A 15,000-nucleotide genomic window follows, 5' to 3' on the forward strand; every position below is an offset into this window, starting at 1 on the left:
AAGGCTTCCTCACACCCCCTCTCAGGCAACAGTCCCCTACCAGAGGTAATGAATCTCCTGACTACCACCAGCATAGATTAATTTTGCTTCTTCTTGAACTTCACGTAAATGGAGTATTATTACCTTGGGTCTGGCTTCTTCTGCTCAACATTACATCTGTGAGATTCATTCGCATGTTTTTGCATTTAGCATTAGTTTGCTCTTTTCCATCACTGTGTAGTGTTCCATGGAGCATACGTGAATTTATTTATCAGGGCTATGGCTGATGGACTTTTGGAATGTTCCCAGTTTGGACATACTGCGAAAAAACTTGCTATGAACTATATATTTTTTTAAAGTAAGCTCTGTGGCCAAGGTGAGACTAGAACTTACGACCCCAAAATCAACAGCCGCGTGTTCCACCAACTGAGCCAGCCAGGCGCCCCTTATGTGTCTTTTGGTGGACAGATTTCTGTTGGGTATTTCTCTTCTGTTGGATATATACTCGGGAGGGGAATTGCTGAGTCATAAGGTAGATGTACACTGGCTTCAGTAAATACTGCCAAAGCGTTTTTCCGAGTGATTTTACCAATTACACCCCCACCAGAAAAGACGGGAATTCTAGCTGCTCGACGTCCTCAGACATACTTGGCATCATCAGTCTCTTTAATTTTAGCCACACTAGGGAGGATTGGTAGTATCTCACGTGGTTTTAATTTTCATTTCTTTTTTAAAAAATTTTTAAATGTTTATTATTCTTGAGAGAGAGACAGAGACAGAGACAGAGACAGAGACAGAGTGTAAGCAGGGGAGGGGCAGAGAGAGAGAGGGAGACACAGAATCTGAAGCAGGCTCCAGGCTCTGAGCTGCCAGCACAGAGCCTGATGCAGGGCTTGAACTCACGAACCGTGAGATCATGACCTGAGCCAAAGTCGATGCTTAACCAACTGACACCCCTGGTTTTCATTTCTTTGATGACTAATGGTGCTGAGCACTTTTCATATGCTTGTTGGTCATTTGGATGCCTTTCGGGCATGTCTCTGTGTGTGCGTGCACGTGTGTGCACGCTTGTGTGAAGGCTGTGCGCTTAACCAGCATTGTATGTGACAATTTGCATTCTCAGACTTCTATTTTGATTATTGGCTCCTTCATCTCTTTGGCTGCAAGGGTGAGAGATTCTTTATAGCTCAGTCATAGAAGGCTCTGACTGTCTGGCCATGTCTTGGGCCAACAAATTATGACTCTGAGCTTGCCATCTTGTTTCTCTAAGTGCTCTAGTACCGTTAGAAGTTACTGCACCTCTGGGGTGCCTGGGTGGCTCAGTTGGTTAAGCATCCAACTTCGGCTCAAGTCATGATTTCACGGTTCGTGAGTTTGAGCCCCGCATTGGGCTCTGATAGCTTGGAACCTGGAGCCTGCTTTGGATTCTCTCTCTCTGCCCCTCTCCTGCTCGCGCTCTGTCTCTTTCTCTCTCTCTCTCTCAAAAATAAATAAACATTAAAAAAAAAAGATGTCACTCCACTTCTCATACTTGTTTTCCTCATGCTTTTGTGTAGTTCCACAGCAGCGAACATTTGGTCCCAAGAGCCTGGCTTTCAACGGGAGCTTCAAACACAGACTTGAAGGTTTCCAAGGTCTATCTGCTTTACTCAGGGCTGGATGGAGGCAGGTAGACCCACTCTGTAGGCTAGTAATAGTTTGGTGTCTCTTTAAATGACTATTCTTTTAAAGAACATATATTGAGGTATAATTCACATGCCACACATTTCACCCATAGTATCTTCACTGAGTTGTGTAGCCATCAACCACAATCTAAGGTCTGGATGTTTTTGTCACTCATAAAGAAATCCTGCACTCGCTGAGTCTCTCCCCATGCATTTGGTGCTGTATCTAAGAAACCTTGCCTGAGTCAAGCTCATGAATATACTCCCATCTTGTTAGAGTTTTATAGTTTTAGCTCTTACATTAGGTGTTTGGTTCATTTTGAGTTAACTTTTATATATGGCGTGAGGTAGGGGTCCACTTCATTCTTTTACATGCGGATGTCCAGTTGTCCCGGCATTAAATAAATATTCCTCAAATATTTCTCAACATTCATTCAGGGGGGATTTTTGTGGATAAGTATGGGCCTGTTAGTGACAGCACCCCACCTCTCCTGTCCTAAGCTGTTCAGCTCTGCCCAAACTTGCAGCTTTCCTTTGGCAAAGCAAAAGTCCACAGTTCAGCAGACCCAGCCTGTCCTAAAGCCAGGTTGAATCATAAGAAGTGATTACATGATCATAACCTCACTCCAAGTGATCTACCAAAGTGTGATTTCCAGTCTCATACTGAGGTTTGGTAAGACTTGGTTTTCTTCTCTGGCTTTCTTTCTCTCCTCTCATTGTTTCTTGGTATTTTGGTGCTTCAGTAGCTGAGCTGTTTGAATCTTGAACCTGACGCTGACCGAATGACTCCCATAAGCAGTAGGAAGCATGATTCAAACACCTTCCAGGGTGATAGAAGAGTGTCCCCAGCAAAGAGAGCACTCGTGCCAAGGAAGGCAAACCATTGCAGCTTTGGAGAGAGGGCAGGGACCTTCAGGATGGTGTATATAGCTGGAGAGACTAGGAACTGGGTAAGGACCATCCTTCATAATTGTGTACATGGAAAGGGAGGCTCGTGAAGGAATGTGTAGTGTTCCTTTCCATCTCCAAGCACCTAGTTTGGTCTAGATCAAGTCTGGGTCAGATAATCATCTTATTAGAGAGATTCTCTGGGCTCTGGATGCCACATCTGCCCCTCCATTTTCACATCTGTAAGACCAATACTTGACATGTATCAGCTTCAAAGCCTGGGAAATTCCTGTCTCCCTTCTTCCATCGGCTACACTCTTTTCTATCCGTCTGGGACCGGGCTTGTTCCCACCTTTGAGTCTTTGCACTAGCTGCCACCCGTGCCTGAAATGTTCTCCCCTAGTGTTTAGCCTGGCTGGCACCTACTTATCCTTGAGGGCTCAGTTAAATGTCTTTACCCCTAAGAAGCCTCTGACCACCTGTGCTCATCCTGGGTCTCCTTGCCTCCAGATCCTCTTTTTGTCCCTCCCCCTCTCTGTTTTGTCTCCTAGGGGGCTGGCTTCCAGCAGAGGTCAGTCACTGGGGGCACCAGCAGGAGACTGGGAGTCCAGGGGAACAGTCAGGAAATGATTCTTCCTCCCCTCTGTCCCAGGTAGCTTCCTATGGTCAGTGGCTCTGTCTCTGTGGTTCCAGCTTCCACATAAGTGACCTCATACTCTGGTTTGAAGAGCAACCCCTCTCCCATTGCCCCAGCAGCCCAAGCACGGAAACGACTTCCTGCCAGGATCCAGCTTGCTTGACTCTTTCCTGTCTGGCCCTCAGCTCCCTTCATCACCCGTGGAAAATATTCTCTGGTTTTTATGGTTAGACCCTCACTGATATCCCTCCCAAGCTGAAGTGACTCCCAAATTCTTGTTCAATTCAAGGGACACGGAGCCTTTCTCCTCAAGCCACCCCTCGGGATTGAGGGTTCCTTCTTCCCAGGTTCTTTCTGATTCTGACGGGGTTCTGATGGTCAGTCATTAGGAGTCTGGCCTTCACCTGTGTGCTTTTCCTTGCGAGCCGACCTGGGGTAGGTGAGTTACCCTGGCTCGTGGGACATGGAGGGGTGTTCCTCGCTGGGCTCCCCTGCTTCATGGCGATCTGGGCTGCTCAGCTCTACTCATATGGATTTGCCTAGAGCCAACAAGCTGGGGTCAGGCTTGTGGACCTGCAGCCCCTAAGGGCAGGGCAAGGTGTCAGCTGTCCCTGCTCCAGGCTGGCAGTGTCACTCTACATTTGGCAGGTGACTCATGGAGCTTCTTGCCCACTCTTAATCCAGGTACTGAGCTTGTCTTCGTGCTAAGGTTGCAGTCCCTTGGGGATTGCCTGTCTGAAGCAAATTCATGCTGTCCTGTGTCCCCCAGGTAAGTAGCTGGCTCTGGGTAGAAGCCACCTCATGAGTTGCTGGAAGACTAAATTTCCCATAATGCCTGATACTTATTTAGGGCTTCGTCCTGTTGGACGTTCTGGGATTGTCATCAGGTTTCTTTTTTTTCTTTTTTTTTTTTTCAACGTTTATTTATTTTTGGGACAGAGAGAGACAGAGCATGAACGGGCGAGGGGCAGAGAGAGAGGGAGACACAGAATCGGAAACAGGCTCCAGGCTCTGAGCCATCAGCCCAGAGCCCGACGCGGGGCTCGAACTCACGGACCGTGAGATCGTGACCTGGCTGAAGTCGGACACTTAACCGACTGTGCCACCCAGGCGCCCCATCATCAGGTTTCTTAGAATGTGCTGGCCCTTTGCTCAGCTCTTTGCAGATGACATCTCATTTCATCTCATTTAATCCTCACGGCCACCCTGTGGTGCAGACGTGGTTATCACCTCCATCTTGCCGATGATGGAACCGGTTCCCAGGGGGAGGCCACCTGCCCAAAGTCTACTAGCATGTAAGAAACTAAGCTAGAAGGAGGTTCTACCTGAACCGGTCTGGGGCGGGAGTAGGTGGGAGTCTCTCCAAAACCAAGGACTTTGCCATCTTGTTTGGAATCACACAGCAGAAGGCCTCGTCTAGCTCTTTCTCCCCTCACCCACCATTTTACAGGTGGGATTCCTGAGGCCTCTAGAAGTTATAGGATTAGCCCAATGTCCTCCTCAAATCCAGGCTCTTCCTGTTGCCCCTTCTAGATTTTTTGTGTAACGTTTATTTATTTTTGAGAGACAGAGCGTGAGGAGGGGAGGGACAGAGAGAGAGGGAGACACAGAATCTGAATCAGGCTCCAGGCTCTGAGCTGTCAGCACGGAGCCCGACATGGGGCTCGAACCCACGAACCCTAAGATCATGATCTGAGTGGAAGTCAGACGTTTAACCGACTGAGCCACCCAGGCACCCCGTGACCCTGCCTAGATTTTTAAGCCCCAGGAGCCTGAGGGAGATGGGGCGGGGGTGGGGGCATTGACTCTTGATGGGAGGGGGAAAGGCGGGGAGGCCTCAAGCAAGAAGAATGTGGGGCAGGGCTGGCCAAGAAGCAGCAGCAGCAGACTCCCTGCTGGCCCTCCTTCTTGAAACAAGAAGAGAAGGCTCTGGGTCACAGCACTGAGGTGGGTGTAAGCCCACAGGAGGCCACAGCTGACACCCCAGAGGTGGGGCAGCTGCAAAGCGATGTCAGCAGGTGGGTCAGCAGGTGACTGGTGAGACCTGGGAAGACCACACAGGGAGGGTAGGGAGAGGGTGGGGATGGTATGTGCCTGGACACCAAGCGAGGGTGACGTAGACAGAGAACCTTCCAGTGAAGCATTTAAATCTCTGGCGGAGAGCAGAGACACGGCCTGAGGAGAGACGAGCCCGTGCTCTGAAGCAGTGGAACCGACTCATAACTGAAGCCTGAGGTCCTGATTGTGTCCCTGCTTCACCTCCAGGTTTGCTGAGTCATCTGGAGACTTTGGGCCCCAGGATTCTCCATCCGTGAAGGAGGGACGGTGGGTGACAGGGTTTCCAGGGTCTCTCAACCCCGATCCTTGCTGATGGTCACATCTAACAGGAATCTGACTTCTCCCCATGTGTCTGCCATGTGGGTGACCTAGGGGGGGCTTATTCTCTGGGCTTGGGAGGCTTAGGCTGAGCGGGCAGGGTGGCTGAGGTGTGGAGGGACAGCCCCTGAGCTCCGGGCTGAGGTCTGATGTTCCTTCAGGGATTTACCAGAAGCTCAGGACACCATAGATCCCAGTGCCTTGGGCTGTGCCTGAGGACGCAGGTCGAGATGGACACCAGGCGGGTCCGGGTGTGGAGTGGGGACCGTGGGTGTGGCCCTAAGTGCTGAGTCAGGACTCTGGCTGCAGGCTGCCCTCACTTCAGTCTCAGGGATGTGTGGCCAACAGCAGGTCCAGTGGCAGCTCTAGGGAGCCCAGGTGCCAGTCCTAGCTCGGCCACCGACCTCTTGGTGACCGTGCGTGAGTCTCCTCCTTTCTCTGAGCCTCTTGTCCCTGTGTGTACAATGGGCTTGTTGGATGAGATCATCTCTTGGGCCCCAGCTCTGAGTCTCATAATCTGAAGATCTTGAACTCCTCGCTTATCCTTCCTGTGCCTCTGTTTTCTCACCTGTGAACGGGGACATGTGTGTGAAGGAGCCCGGGAGAGGACGCCAGCCCTCTATTCTATACACACGGTGTGTGCATCTTGCTTGGGCTTCCTTTGTCTCTGAAGAGCCCAGGCCAGTGGCCCATGCTACAGATGGGAAAATTTACCAGGGCGCCATGGGGGTCTTTGTGGCAAAAAGGAGGGCCGAGGACTGGCTGGCTTGGGAACACTGGCCCCTGGGACTTGCAGGGAGCTGGGAGAAGGGAGGAGGCCAGGTCCTTAGAGCAAAACCTTTCCAGGACTCCGGAACTGTGCCTGATGGAAGGATCTGTTGAAGGGTCGGGCACCAGCACCCCCCTTGGGAAGCCGAAGGAGAGTCAAGGACCCCCTGGAAGCGTGTGGCCAAAGGAGCTCATCGCACTGGAGCCTGGGGAATCTGCCTGGCAGGTGGCCCTGAAGAAGATCCAGGAGCTATCGGATTCAGTAGGAGGGAGAAGGAGGGAGAGGGAGGGGCAGGGAGGGAGGGGGAGGGAGGGGTGGAAGAGAGTGAGGAGCAGAGAAGGGGAGTCTCAGTCCCTACTTTGGTGGACAAGAAATAAGACTTTCGATTTCGTGGTTTTATAGGTCAGTTTACTAGGACTTAACTCCAAGCCTCAGCTCTGCTGGGGGTCAGTCAGGGAATAGTTTTCTGTGTCCCCTTTTTGCACCTCCCATCATCACGTGGAATTTTATCCAGCGCCAGGCTGCCTAGTTGAGGGTTGGAGCCGTTTCGTCGTCTCTTTGATCTACAAAGACTATTGCCCTCATGTCTCCCGTTTAATTTTTTTTTAATGTTTGTTTATTTTTGGGAGAGAGAGAGAGAGAGACAGAACATGAGCAGGGGAGGGGCAGGCAGAGAGACAGAGACTCAGAATCGGAAGCAGGCTCCAGGCTCTGAGCCATCCGCACAGAGCCCGATGCGGGGCTCGAACTCACGGACCGTGAGATCATGACCTGAGCCGAAGTCGGACACTTCACTGAGCCACCCCGGAGCCCCTTGTCTCCCTGTTTAAAGCGTTAGAAGATCTGGAGTCAGGGGTCGCCTGGGTGGTTCGGTCGGTGAAGCGTCCAACTCTTAGCTTCGGCTCAGGTCAAGATCTCTTGGTTCATGAGATCGAGCCCTGTGTCGGGCTCTGAGCCGACAGTGCGGAGCCTGATTGGGATTCTCTCTCCCTCTCTCTCTGTTCCTCCCCCACGCATTCTCTCTCTCTCTCTCTCAAAATAAATAAATAAACTTAAAAAAAAAAAAAAAAAAGACCTGGGGTCAAATCCTGTTTGTACTTGCTGCATGACCTTGAACCAGTGACTTTGTGTTTCCGAGCCCGTTTCCCCGTCTCTAAAATGGTGGTGCCGATAGTCCTTACCACGTTGAGTCGTCGTGAAAGTGAAGTGAGTGCCCACTACCCAGCCTCCCTGCCCTCCTTCCCTGCCCTTCCAGGACCACCGAGACCCCTTCATGGTAGCTGACCTGGGTGTGCTGGCCAGCCGTCACCGGGCCTTCTGCCAGGCCCTGCCACGGGTCTCGCCCTTCTACGCGGTAAAGTGCAACAGCAGTGTGTGGGTGCTGCGTGTTCTGGACACCCTGGGCACCGGCTTTGACTGCGCCAGCCAGGTGAGCCTGTGTCCCCTGCTGCCGTCACAGGCCTGACACTTCCTGGGGGAAAGGCCAGCCGCTAGGGAGCTGGGGCTGGGGACTGCGGCACCTAGAACCCTGGCTGACACCTGTCTTTGAGGGAATAAACGAATGAACCATGGGTGGTCGGCCTCCCACTGGGCCATGCGACCCGGCAGGCAACCAGTGAGTGGAGGGACCACAGGCTTTGGGTTCATGGGCGCAGCCATGTCACCTGAACCCCAAGTTCTTCCTTTTTAATCTGGGACCAACTGCGCTTTGCTCGGAGTCGTCTAGGAGCCTAAATAGCACATATGTGCCCAGCGCGGTGCCGGGTGCAGAGTACGGGTTCGGTCAAGGGCAGCCCCTTGCGGGGGGAGGGGCAGCGAGCCAGCTCCTGGCTCTGTCACCCTTGCCAGGTGGAGCTGGATCAAGTGCTGGGCCTGGGCGTGGCCCCCTCACGCATCATCTACGCCAACCCCTGCAAGCCTGTCTCCCACATCCAGTATGCTGCCCGCCACGGGGTGCGGCTCCTGACCTTCGACAGCGAGGAGGAGCTGACCAAGGTGGCCCAGCACTACCCTGGGGCCAGGTGAGACCAGCGGGGTGGTACAAGCAGGCGGAGACAGGCGGAGCAAGGACCAGCTGGCCTGGGGCCCCTGCCAGGGGAGTTGGGCCTCCTCTGCAACCAGATGAAGGTGGTCCCATGGGGTGACTTGGGAGAGAGACTCAAGCAGCAAAGTCTAAGAATTTGACTCAGTGGGCCCAATGCCTTCCCTGGCGCACACTGGTGCCACAAAAAAAAAAAAAAAAAAAAAAAAAAAAGCACTGCTTATGTCTGCGTAGACACTGGGCAAAGCCTGGCATTAGGAGGTCTAGGGTCAGGGGACCTTAATGAAAAAAGCACTCACATCAGAGTCAGGGAGACCTGGGCACACGTCTCAGCTTCATTTGCACGTGCTGTGTGGTCTTGGGAAAGTTATCTAACGTCTCTGATCCTGTAGCATGGAGACCTACAGAAGGTGTATTTATCATTTTATTGCTTTCCTGCTTCTTCTTGCCTGAGCAAAAGTCTGTAAGTGGTGAGTGTTTTAGTTCCTTGGCATTCCATGGCTGGACAGTCCAGAGGAACTAGGCAGGGGCGGGTGGGAACGTGGAGAGAGATTGGGGGGGCGGGGGCGGGATGATAAACCATCCAGGCCTCGGGACTCATGTGTGTAAGAACCCTTGGCATCTCTCACACCCCTCTCCCAGGCTGGTCCTCCGGCTGTTGACCGAGGACAGCGAGAGCATCTTTCCCCTGAGCGCCAAGTTCGGGGCAAGCCTGGAGGCGTGTGAACGTCTGCTCAAGTCTGCCAGGGACCTGGGCTTGGCTGTGGTCGGAACCAGGTGAGAGCACTGGTTTTCCCTGCCTGGGAAGCACACTCTGAATCTCCAAGGCACTTGCCTTGGGTGCAAAATTTAAGGGGGCATCAAAACACTTAGTACTCTACATGAATAACACTTTCATACAATATATTTTTTTAAAAAAACAAAGTTAATGCAAAAAAATCCACGATGAGGAAAGTATCAAAATTTAAACTTAAAACTTCTGTATTTCATTCGTTGTGCATGTGTTTGCATCAATCTTGCTTTGATCAGTCGGTCAAGTGTCCAACCTTGGCTCGGGTCAGGATCTCACAGGTCCGGAGTTCGAGCCCCGCGCGGGGCGCTGTGCTGACGGCTCAGAGCCTGGAGCCTGCTTCGATTTCTGTGTCTCCCTCTCTCTCTGCCCCTCCCCTGCTCACGCTCTGTCTCCGTCTCTCTCTCAAAAATGAATGACCATTAGGGGCGCCTGGGTGGCGCAGTCGGTTAAGCGTCCAACTTCAGCCAGGTCACGATCTCACGGTCTGTGAGTTCGAGCCCCGCGTCGGGCTCTGGGCTCATGGCTCGGAGCCTGGAGCCTGTTTCCGATTCTGTGTCTCCCTCTCTCTCTCTGCCCCTCCCCCGTTCATGCTCTGTCTCTCTCTGTCCCAAAAATAAAAAACGTTGAAAAAAAATTAAAAAAAAAATGAATGACCATTAAAAAAATTGAAGAGAAATTGAAAAAAAGATCGCATTCAATGTTACTTATCTTGATGGCTTAGTGTTCAGGCACTGCCTTAAATTTCGCACCTGAGGAGAGGGCCTCACTCGCCTCACCCTACCTGGCCCTGATTGGTCCCCCAGCCCGCCCTGCGATTTGGGGTTCTGTTCACAGAAGGGGAGCCCCGCAGCTCCCCTTCTGGGGCTGGGAGCACTGGGAGGCGGCAGCTGAGAGAAGTGACTGCCGCACAACCTCGAGCACCCCGATTCCGGGCCTGTCCCGTGCAATGCATGTGTCCCTGGGGACACGCACGTGTATGTCCCAGGTTGCACGTTTCTGTGGGCCGATGTAGTCACACGTGTCTTGCTGTGTATATGCGTGCTGGTCTCCACATCTTACCCCCGTTGGTGTTTCTGAACGTCCCTCTTCTTACTGACCCTTGTGTTTCCATGTGTGGTTCCCCACGTGTCATTTGACACGTGTCCAGCTTCCACGTGGGCTCGAACTGCCGAACACCGCACAGCTTCAGGCAGGCCATCGCTGACTGCCGGCGTGTATTTGAGATGGGCCGAGCGTTCGGGCATGACATGAGCCTCCTGGACATCGGAGGGGGCTTCCCCGGAGGGGAAGGCTGTGAGCCTCAGTTTGAGGAGGTCAGAGAGGAGGACGAGAGGGAACCTGGGCTGGGTCCAGGGGACAGTGGGTGTGTGTGTTTGTGTGTAGGGCGAGTTCTTGGAACTGAGTCACGTGCATGCATGTGGCTGGGGTTTGTCTTGATTGCCGTGGTTCCAAATTCAGACATCTCAGAGCACTAGACTTGCTGTGTGTCCTTGGACAAGTCCCTTCCCCTCTCTGGGCCTCCGTTTCTGTTTCCTTGCTGGTCAAGGGGGGACGATAACACTTTCCACAGTGCTGTTATGGGAATGGAGGGGGATGATGCAGGTAAAGCCCCCACATAGGGACTGGTCACCTTAGGGTCCTCTGTCCCTGTAGATGGCGAGAGTGATCAATGCCGCCCTGGCCCAGGACTTCCCCGAGGGGAGTGGTGTTGAGATCATCGCGGAGCCTGGACGCTTCTATGCGGCGTCTGTCTGCATGGCTGCCATCAACATCATTGCCAAGAAGGCTGTGCTGGAGTCTGGTGTGTGGGCCAGCACTGGGTGGGGAGGGCACTGTCCAGATGTTCCCAGGCCCTGGGGGGAGAGGACGGACAGGGGGTCTGGGCTGCACCCCTGGTGCCTAATGGGAGTAGAAATGAACCTGTTAATATCACTATCGTGCTGTTCTCAAATAGCCTGGGAGGTAGAGAACCAAGGCGAAGCCTCTACCCTTCCTGAGCGGTCTGTGAATGAGTATTGTGTTTACGGAGGCAAAGTCACGGGCTACAGCTCATGAGGTCACAGACACCACTGTGCTGCTGTGCCTCTGAAATTCTTCGAGCAAGTGCTTTCTAGCAGGTGCAGACTCCTGCAACGAAAAACATACCGAGTAAAGACAAATTCTCGTTTATTTCTTTATTTCTGAGAGAGAGAGAGAGAGAGAGAGAGAGAGCAAGTGGGGGGAGGGCAGAAAGAGAGGGGAAGAGAGAGTCCCAAGCAGGCTTTGCACTGACAGGGCGGAGCCTGCTTGGGATTCTCTCTCTCTCTCTCTCTCTGGCCCTCCCCCACCCGCTATCTCAAAATAAATAAATAAATTACAAATTAAAAAAAAAAAAAAAAAACAGAGGTCAGTGTACAATCCCGAGTTTAGATTCAAGGAAGCAATACTCTGCGGACAGACTAAGTGGCTGTGAAGAAACTGGCTCGGTAGTGGGTCACGTCTGACAGATCTGACGGGCCCGGGTGACCCCAGCTCAATACGCACCAGGAGTGTGATGGGGCTACGAGAAAGCCACTACCCGTGTTTGCTCCAGCAACATCAACGGAGGCAGAGTATTTAGGCGGAGGGAGGTGAGAGTCGGGCTCCAGTCTGTGACTGTCAGGGTCAGACACTGTTTTCAAATGTATCTGAGGTTTGTTTTCATCAGGTAACAAGATATGCAGGCATGGAGATAACTGTCCCGGAGGAAGAAAGTTTTTAGTCACGGTTCCCTAGAAATAGGAGACCGGGCATGGCTCGCAGGGCCACGGGGGAAGGACCAGGGTGCGTGGGGCAGGAGGAGCAAGCAGAAGTCAGGGGGAGAGCCTCCGGTGTGGTTGTCGGGGGACGGCATGGGGGAGGCGGGTGAGCTGGCTGGGCAGAGGGGGCGGCGGGAGCCCGGAAGACAGGCCCCCACCTTGCTTGGGCTCCAGAAGACCCCTGAGACAGAGAACAGGTGTTACCAGCACTGGGCAGCGGGTCTGGGCCCCTCCCAAGGGCGCTGCGCTCAGGGGTTGAGGGTCAGCGGGGAGACTGGCCAAGCACATCACCGTCCTGCCCTCACCCCACTCCCAGGAGGCCGCCGGAAACTGCTGTACTATCTCAACGATGGCCACTACGGCATCTTCCGCCTCTTCCTCAGGGAACCTGCCCCCAGCACGCCCATTGTGGTGAAGGTAAGGGTGTGGCTTTGGCCGTCCTGGACGCTAAGGCCCCTAAGTCCGGCCCCCAGTCCTGAGAGGCAGGGGTGCTTGCAGCCAGGTGGGGAGGTAAAGGACCTCAGACCCTCTGTGGTTTGCAGGTGGTCATTCCACGTGCTTGCACAAGGACACACACCGGGGTGCCTACGTGTATCTGCATGTGTGATTCTGTATGTGTGCGTTTCTTTGTGTGGGCCTGCTGATCTGCGCTTGTGCGGGTGGGTGGGGGCAGGTCCGTGAGTCTGCAGCGGTGCGCGTGCGTGTCTGTTTGGCGATGCATGTTTCCACGTACGTCTCTGCATGCACGCACTTGTGTTTCCGGAATCCCTGAGTGCGGCCGATGCAGGAGGCTTAGGAAGGGGAGAGTCTCATACTCTGATCCACACTAGATCACCTGGAGAGCTTTGAAACACCCCAGTGCCCGGGCAATGCCCTAGACCACTGAAATCAGAATTCCAGATGGGTCGAGACCCTGGCATCGGTCCTTGGTTAAAACTCCCCAGGTGATCCCCACGAGTGATTATGGAATAAAACCCTCTCATTTTGTAGGGGAAAGCCAAGTCCCATCCGTGCCTGCATCTGTGAACTGGCAGAGTTGGAATGTGTTGCTAGAATACGAACTCCATGAAGGCGGGGTTGGTCTTTATGGGTGGCCGGTAGGGTCCTTGCTGGTGCCTTCCTGCTCGGGCCCTGGGCGCGTGCCCCGCCAGCCCAGGGAGCGGGCTGGGGGAACCACGGGGTTCTCTGAGTCCCTGCCCTTTGCTCCCTGCAGGAGCTCTGCTCGGACCCACCCCTCTTCCCCTGCACCCTGTACGGTCCCACGTGTGATGCCTTTGACAAGCTCTTCCAAGAGGAGGTGCAGCTGCCGGAGCTGGATGTGGGTGACTGGCTTGTCTTCCCCTCCATGGGCGCTTATACGTCCTCTATGAGCTCCACCTTCAATGGCTTCCCGCCTGCCTCCACCTACTATGCCATGGAACCCGAGCTCAGGTGTCTGGAAGGAGAGAGAAGGGACAGGCCACTGAGGGGATCTCCGCAGGGTCTGAGCTTGGCGAGAAGAGCTTGTGGCTAAGCTCTGGGGCCCTAGGCCCAGGAAATACCCTACTCCCCGCCGCTGGCCCCAGCAAAGCTCAAATGGTCTGACTGATCTTTGACACTGGCCTCTGCCTTTGGCTTTGACCCTGTCACAGCCTCTCCCCACCTGGGTGGCTCCAACAGCTCTGATGTGCACACGCCTTTGAGGGCAAGATCAGGCAGCCCTAGGGCCCCAGCTGACCCTCAGTCCCGTGGTCAAGGCCCCACTCTGCTCCGTTTGTGACGGCTCCCTGGTTTCCTCCCCTAGCAGCTTCCGGGTCCCTCACAGCCTCTGCCCCAGGGTCCCCTCTCTGCCCACCCTAAGGTTCACCCCCTGAGGTGCAGAGGGGACTCTAGAACCTTCCTTTACTGGTGCAATCTTCCCACAGGAGCCTGCTGGGGACGGCACCTTAGGCTGGGAGGTGGTGGTGGAGATGCTCCAGACTCCGTGGTATGTCCACGCGGGGACACGTGGGGTGGGCGTGGGGTGCCGCCACAGGGGTGGGCGAGAGGTTTGGGTGCTTCTGAAGTGACAAGGCAACTTTCAAGGTTCAAAATTGTTTATCTCCCAAAGTGGACCTGATGTCTAGGCCGGCTCCTCTGGCAGACACACACCCCCCCCCGCCTGCCCCTGACCCCCTCCCCACCCCACCCCAGACCTTGGTCCTGGGGACGGGGGCTGAGAACCTTGCGGCTTTACAAGTGGCCCCGGAGGCTATGTCCTAGGCTGGGAGGCGGCCTGCACTGAGCGGTACCTTGAGATCTTTCCCCCTTCCTTTCATTCAGTTAGTGAGCCCTGTGTGGTTCCAGAAAGGTCTGCATGAGCTACGGGCACCCAGTCTAGTGGTGAGAGCACTGGCTCTGGAGTGCTCAGACGGGCCTGGGAGGAAGCCAGGCTCCGCCACAGAGGAACAGTGCTGGCAGTGCCTCGGTTTCCCCATCTGTGAAGAGAGGATAATATTAGTATCCCCCCTCACCCAGGGTTGTTGAGAGGAAGAAGTCATATAGTGCAAATCCTCAAGCAAGGTCCGTTCACGCCCAGGGCCCCGCCTCTGGCTGCCCCTGGTCCCGGGCCAGCCCCATGGTCTGGGCATCCTCAGGGAGCCACATAGCATCTGGCCACACAGCTAATGGGCCAAGTGAGTGCCTCGGGCCTGGCCTCAGCCTCAGAAACCCCCAGGGTGCAAGGTTGGATGGACAAGGTATGAATATAACCAAGTCCGAAATAGGGTGGACACTACTGTGTGTCCTCTGGGCATGCTAAAACCTTAAAAAACAGTATTTGGGGGAGTTCTGAGCTCAAAAAGGAAATGAGTATTACAGGGGAGGAGGTTGGCAGAGGTGAGGGTGGGGACAGGTCAGGATGACTGGCCACATTCCTTCAGCAAGTGAGGGCCCAGAGGCCAAAGCCACCCACCTCCTGTGTCCTGTGTCCCTTTTAAGCTTCTGCTGATGAGACTTTCTCCGATCCCCAGCCTCTGCAATGGTCCTCCCCGTCCGCCGGAGTCAGCCCCCCTCGGCCAACACCAGTGGGATCTCCCAGCATCCCTGGACTAAAGAG

At 54.1% G+C, this 15,000-nt stretch overlaps 1 protein-coding gene across 1 annotated transcript; it reads left to right on the plus strand.

The window, feature by feature from the left end:
- Nucleotides 1-6,409: 6,409 nt before the first annotated feature.
- On the plus strand, nt 6,410-13,777 carry LOC122479378 (antizyme inhibitor 2-like). The gene is made up of 9 exons (XM_043573326.1): nt 6,410-6,574; nt 7,569-7,742; nt 8,162-8,334; nt 8,997-9,131; nt 10,295-10,460; nt 10,801-10,948; nt 12,241-12,341; nt 13,138-13,355; nt 13,708-13,777. The coding sequence occupies exons 1-9, from the start codon at nt 6,410-6,412 to the stop codon at nt 13,775-13,777; spliced, it is 1,350 nt and encodes a 449-aa protein (XP_043429261.1).
- The last annotated feature ends 1,223 nt before the right edge of the window (nt 13,778-15,000 follow it).

This window comes from Prionailurus bengalensis, chromosome C1 (genome assembly GCF_016509475.1).
Source record: "Prionailurus bengalensis isolate Pbe53 chromosome C1, Fcat_Pben_1.1_paternal_pri, whole genome shotgun sequence".
Lineage (NCBI taxonomy): Eukaryota > Metazoa > Chordata > Mammalia > Carnivora > Felidae > Prionailurus > Prionailurus bengalensis.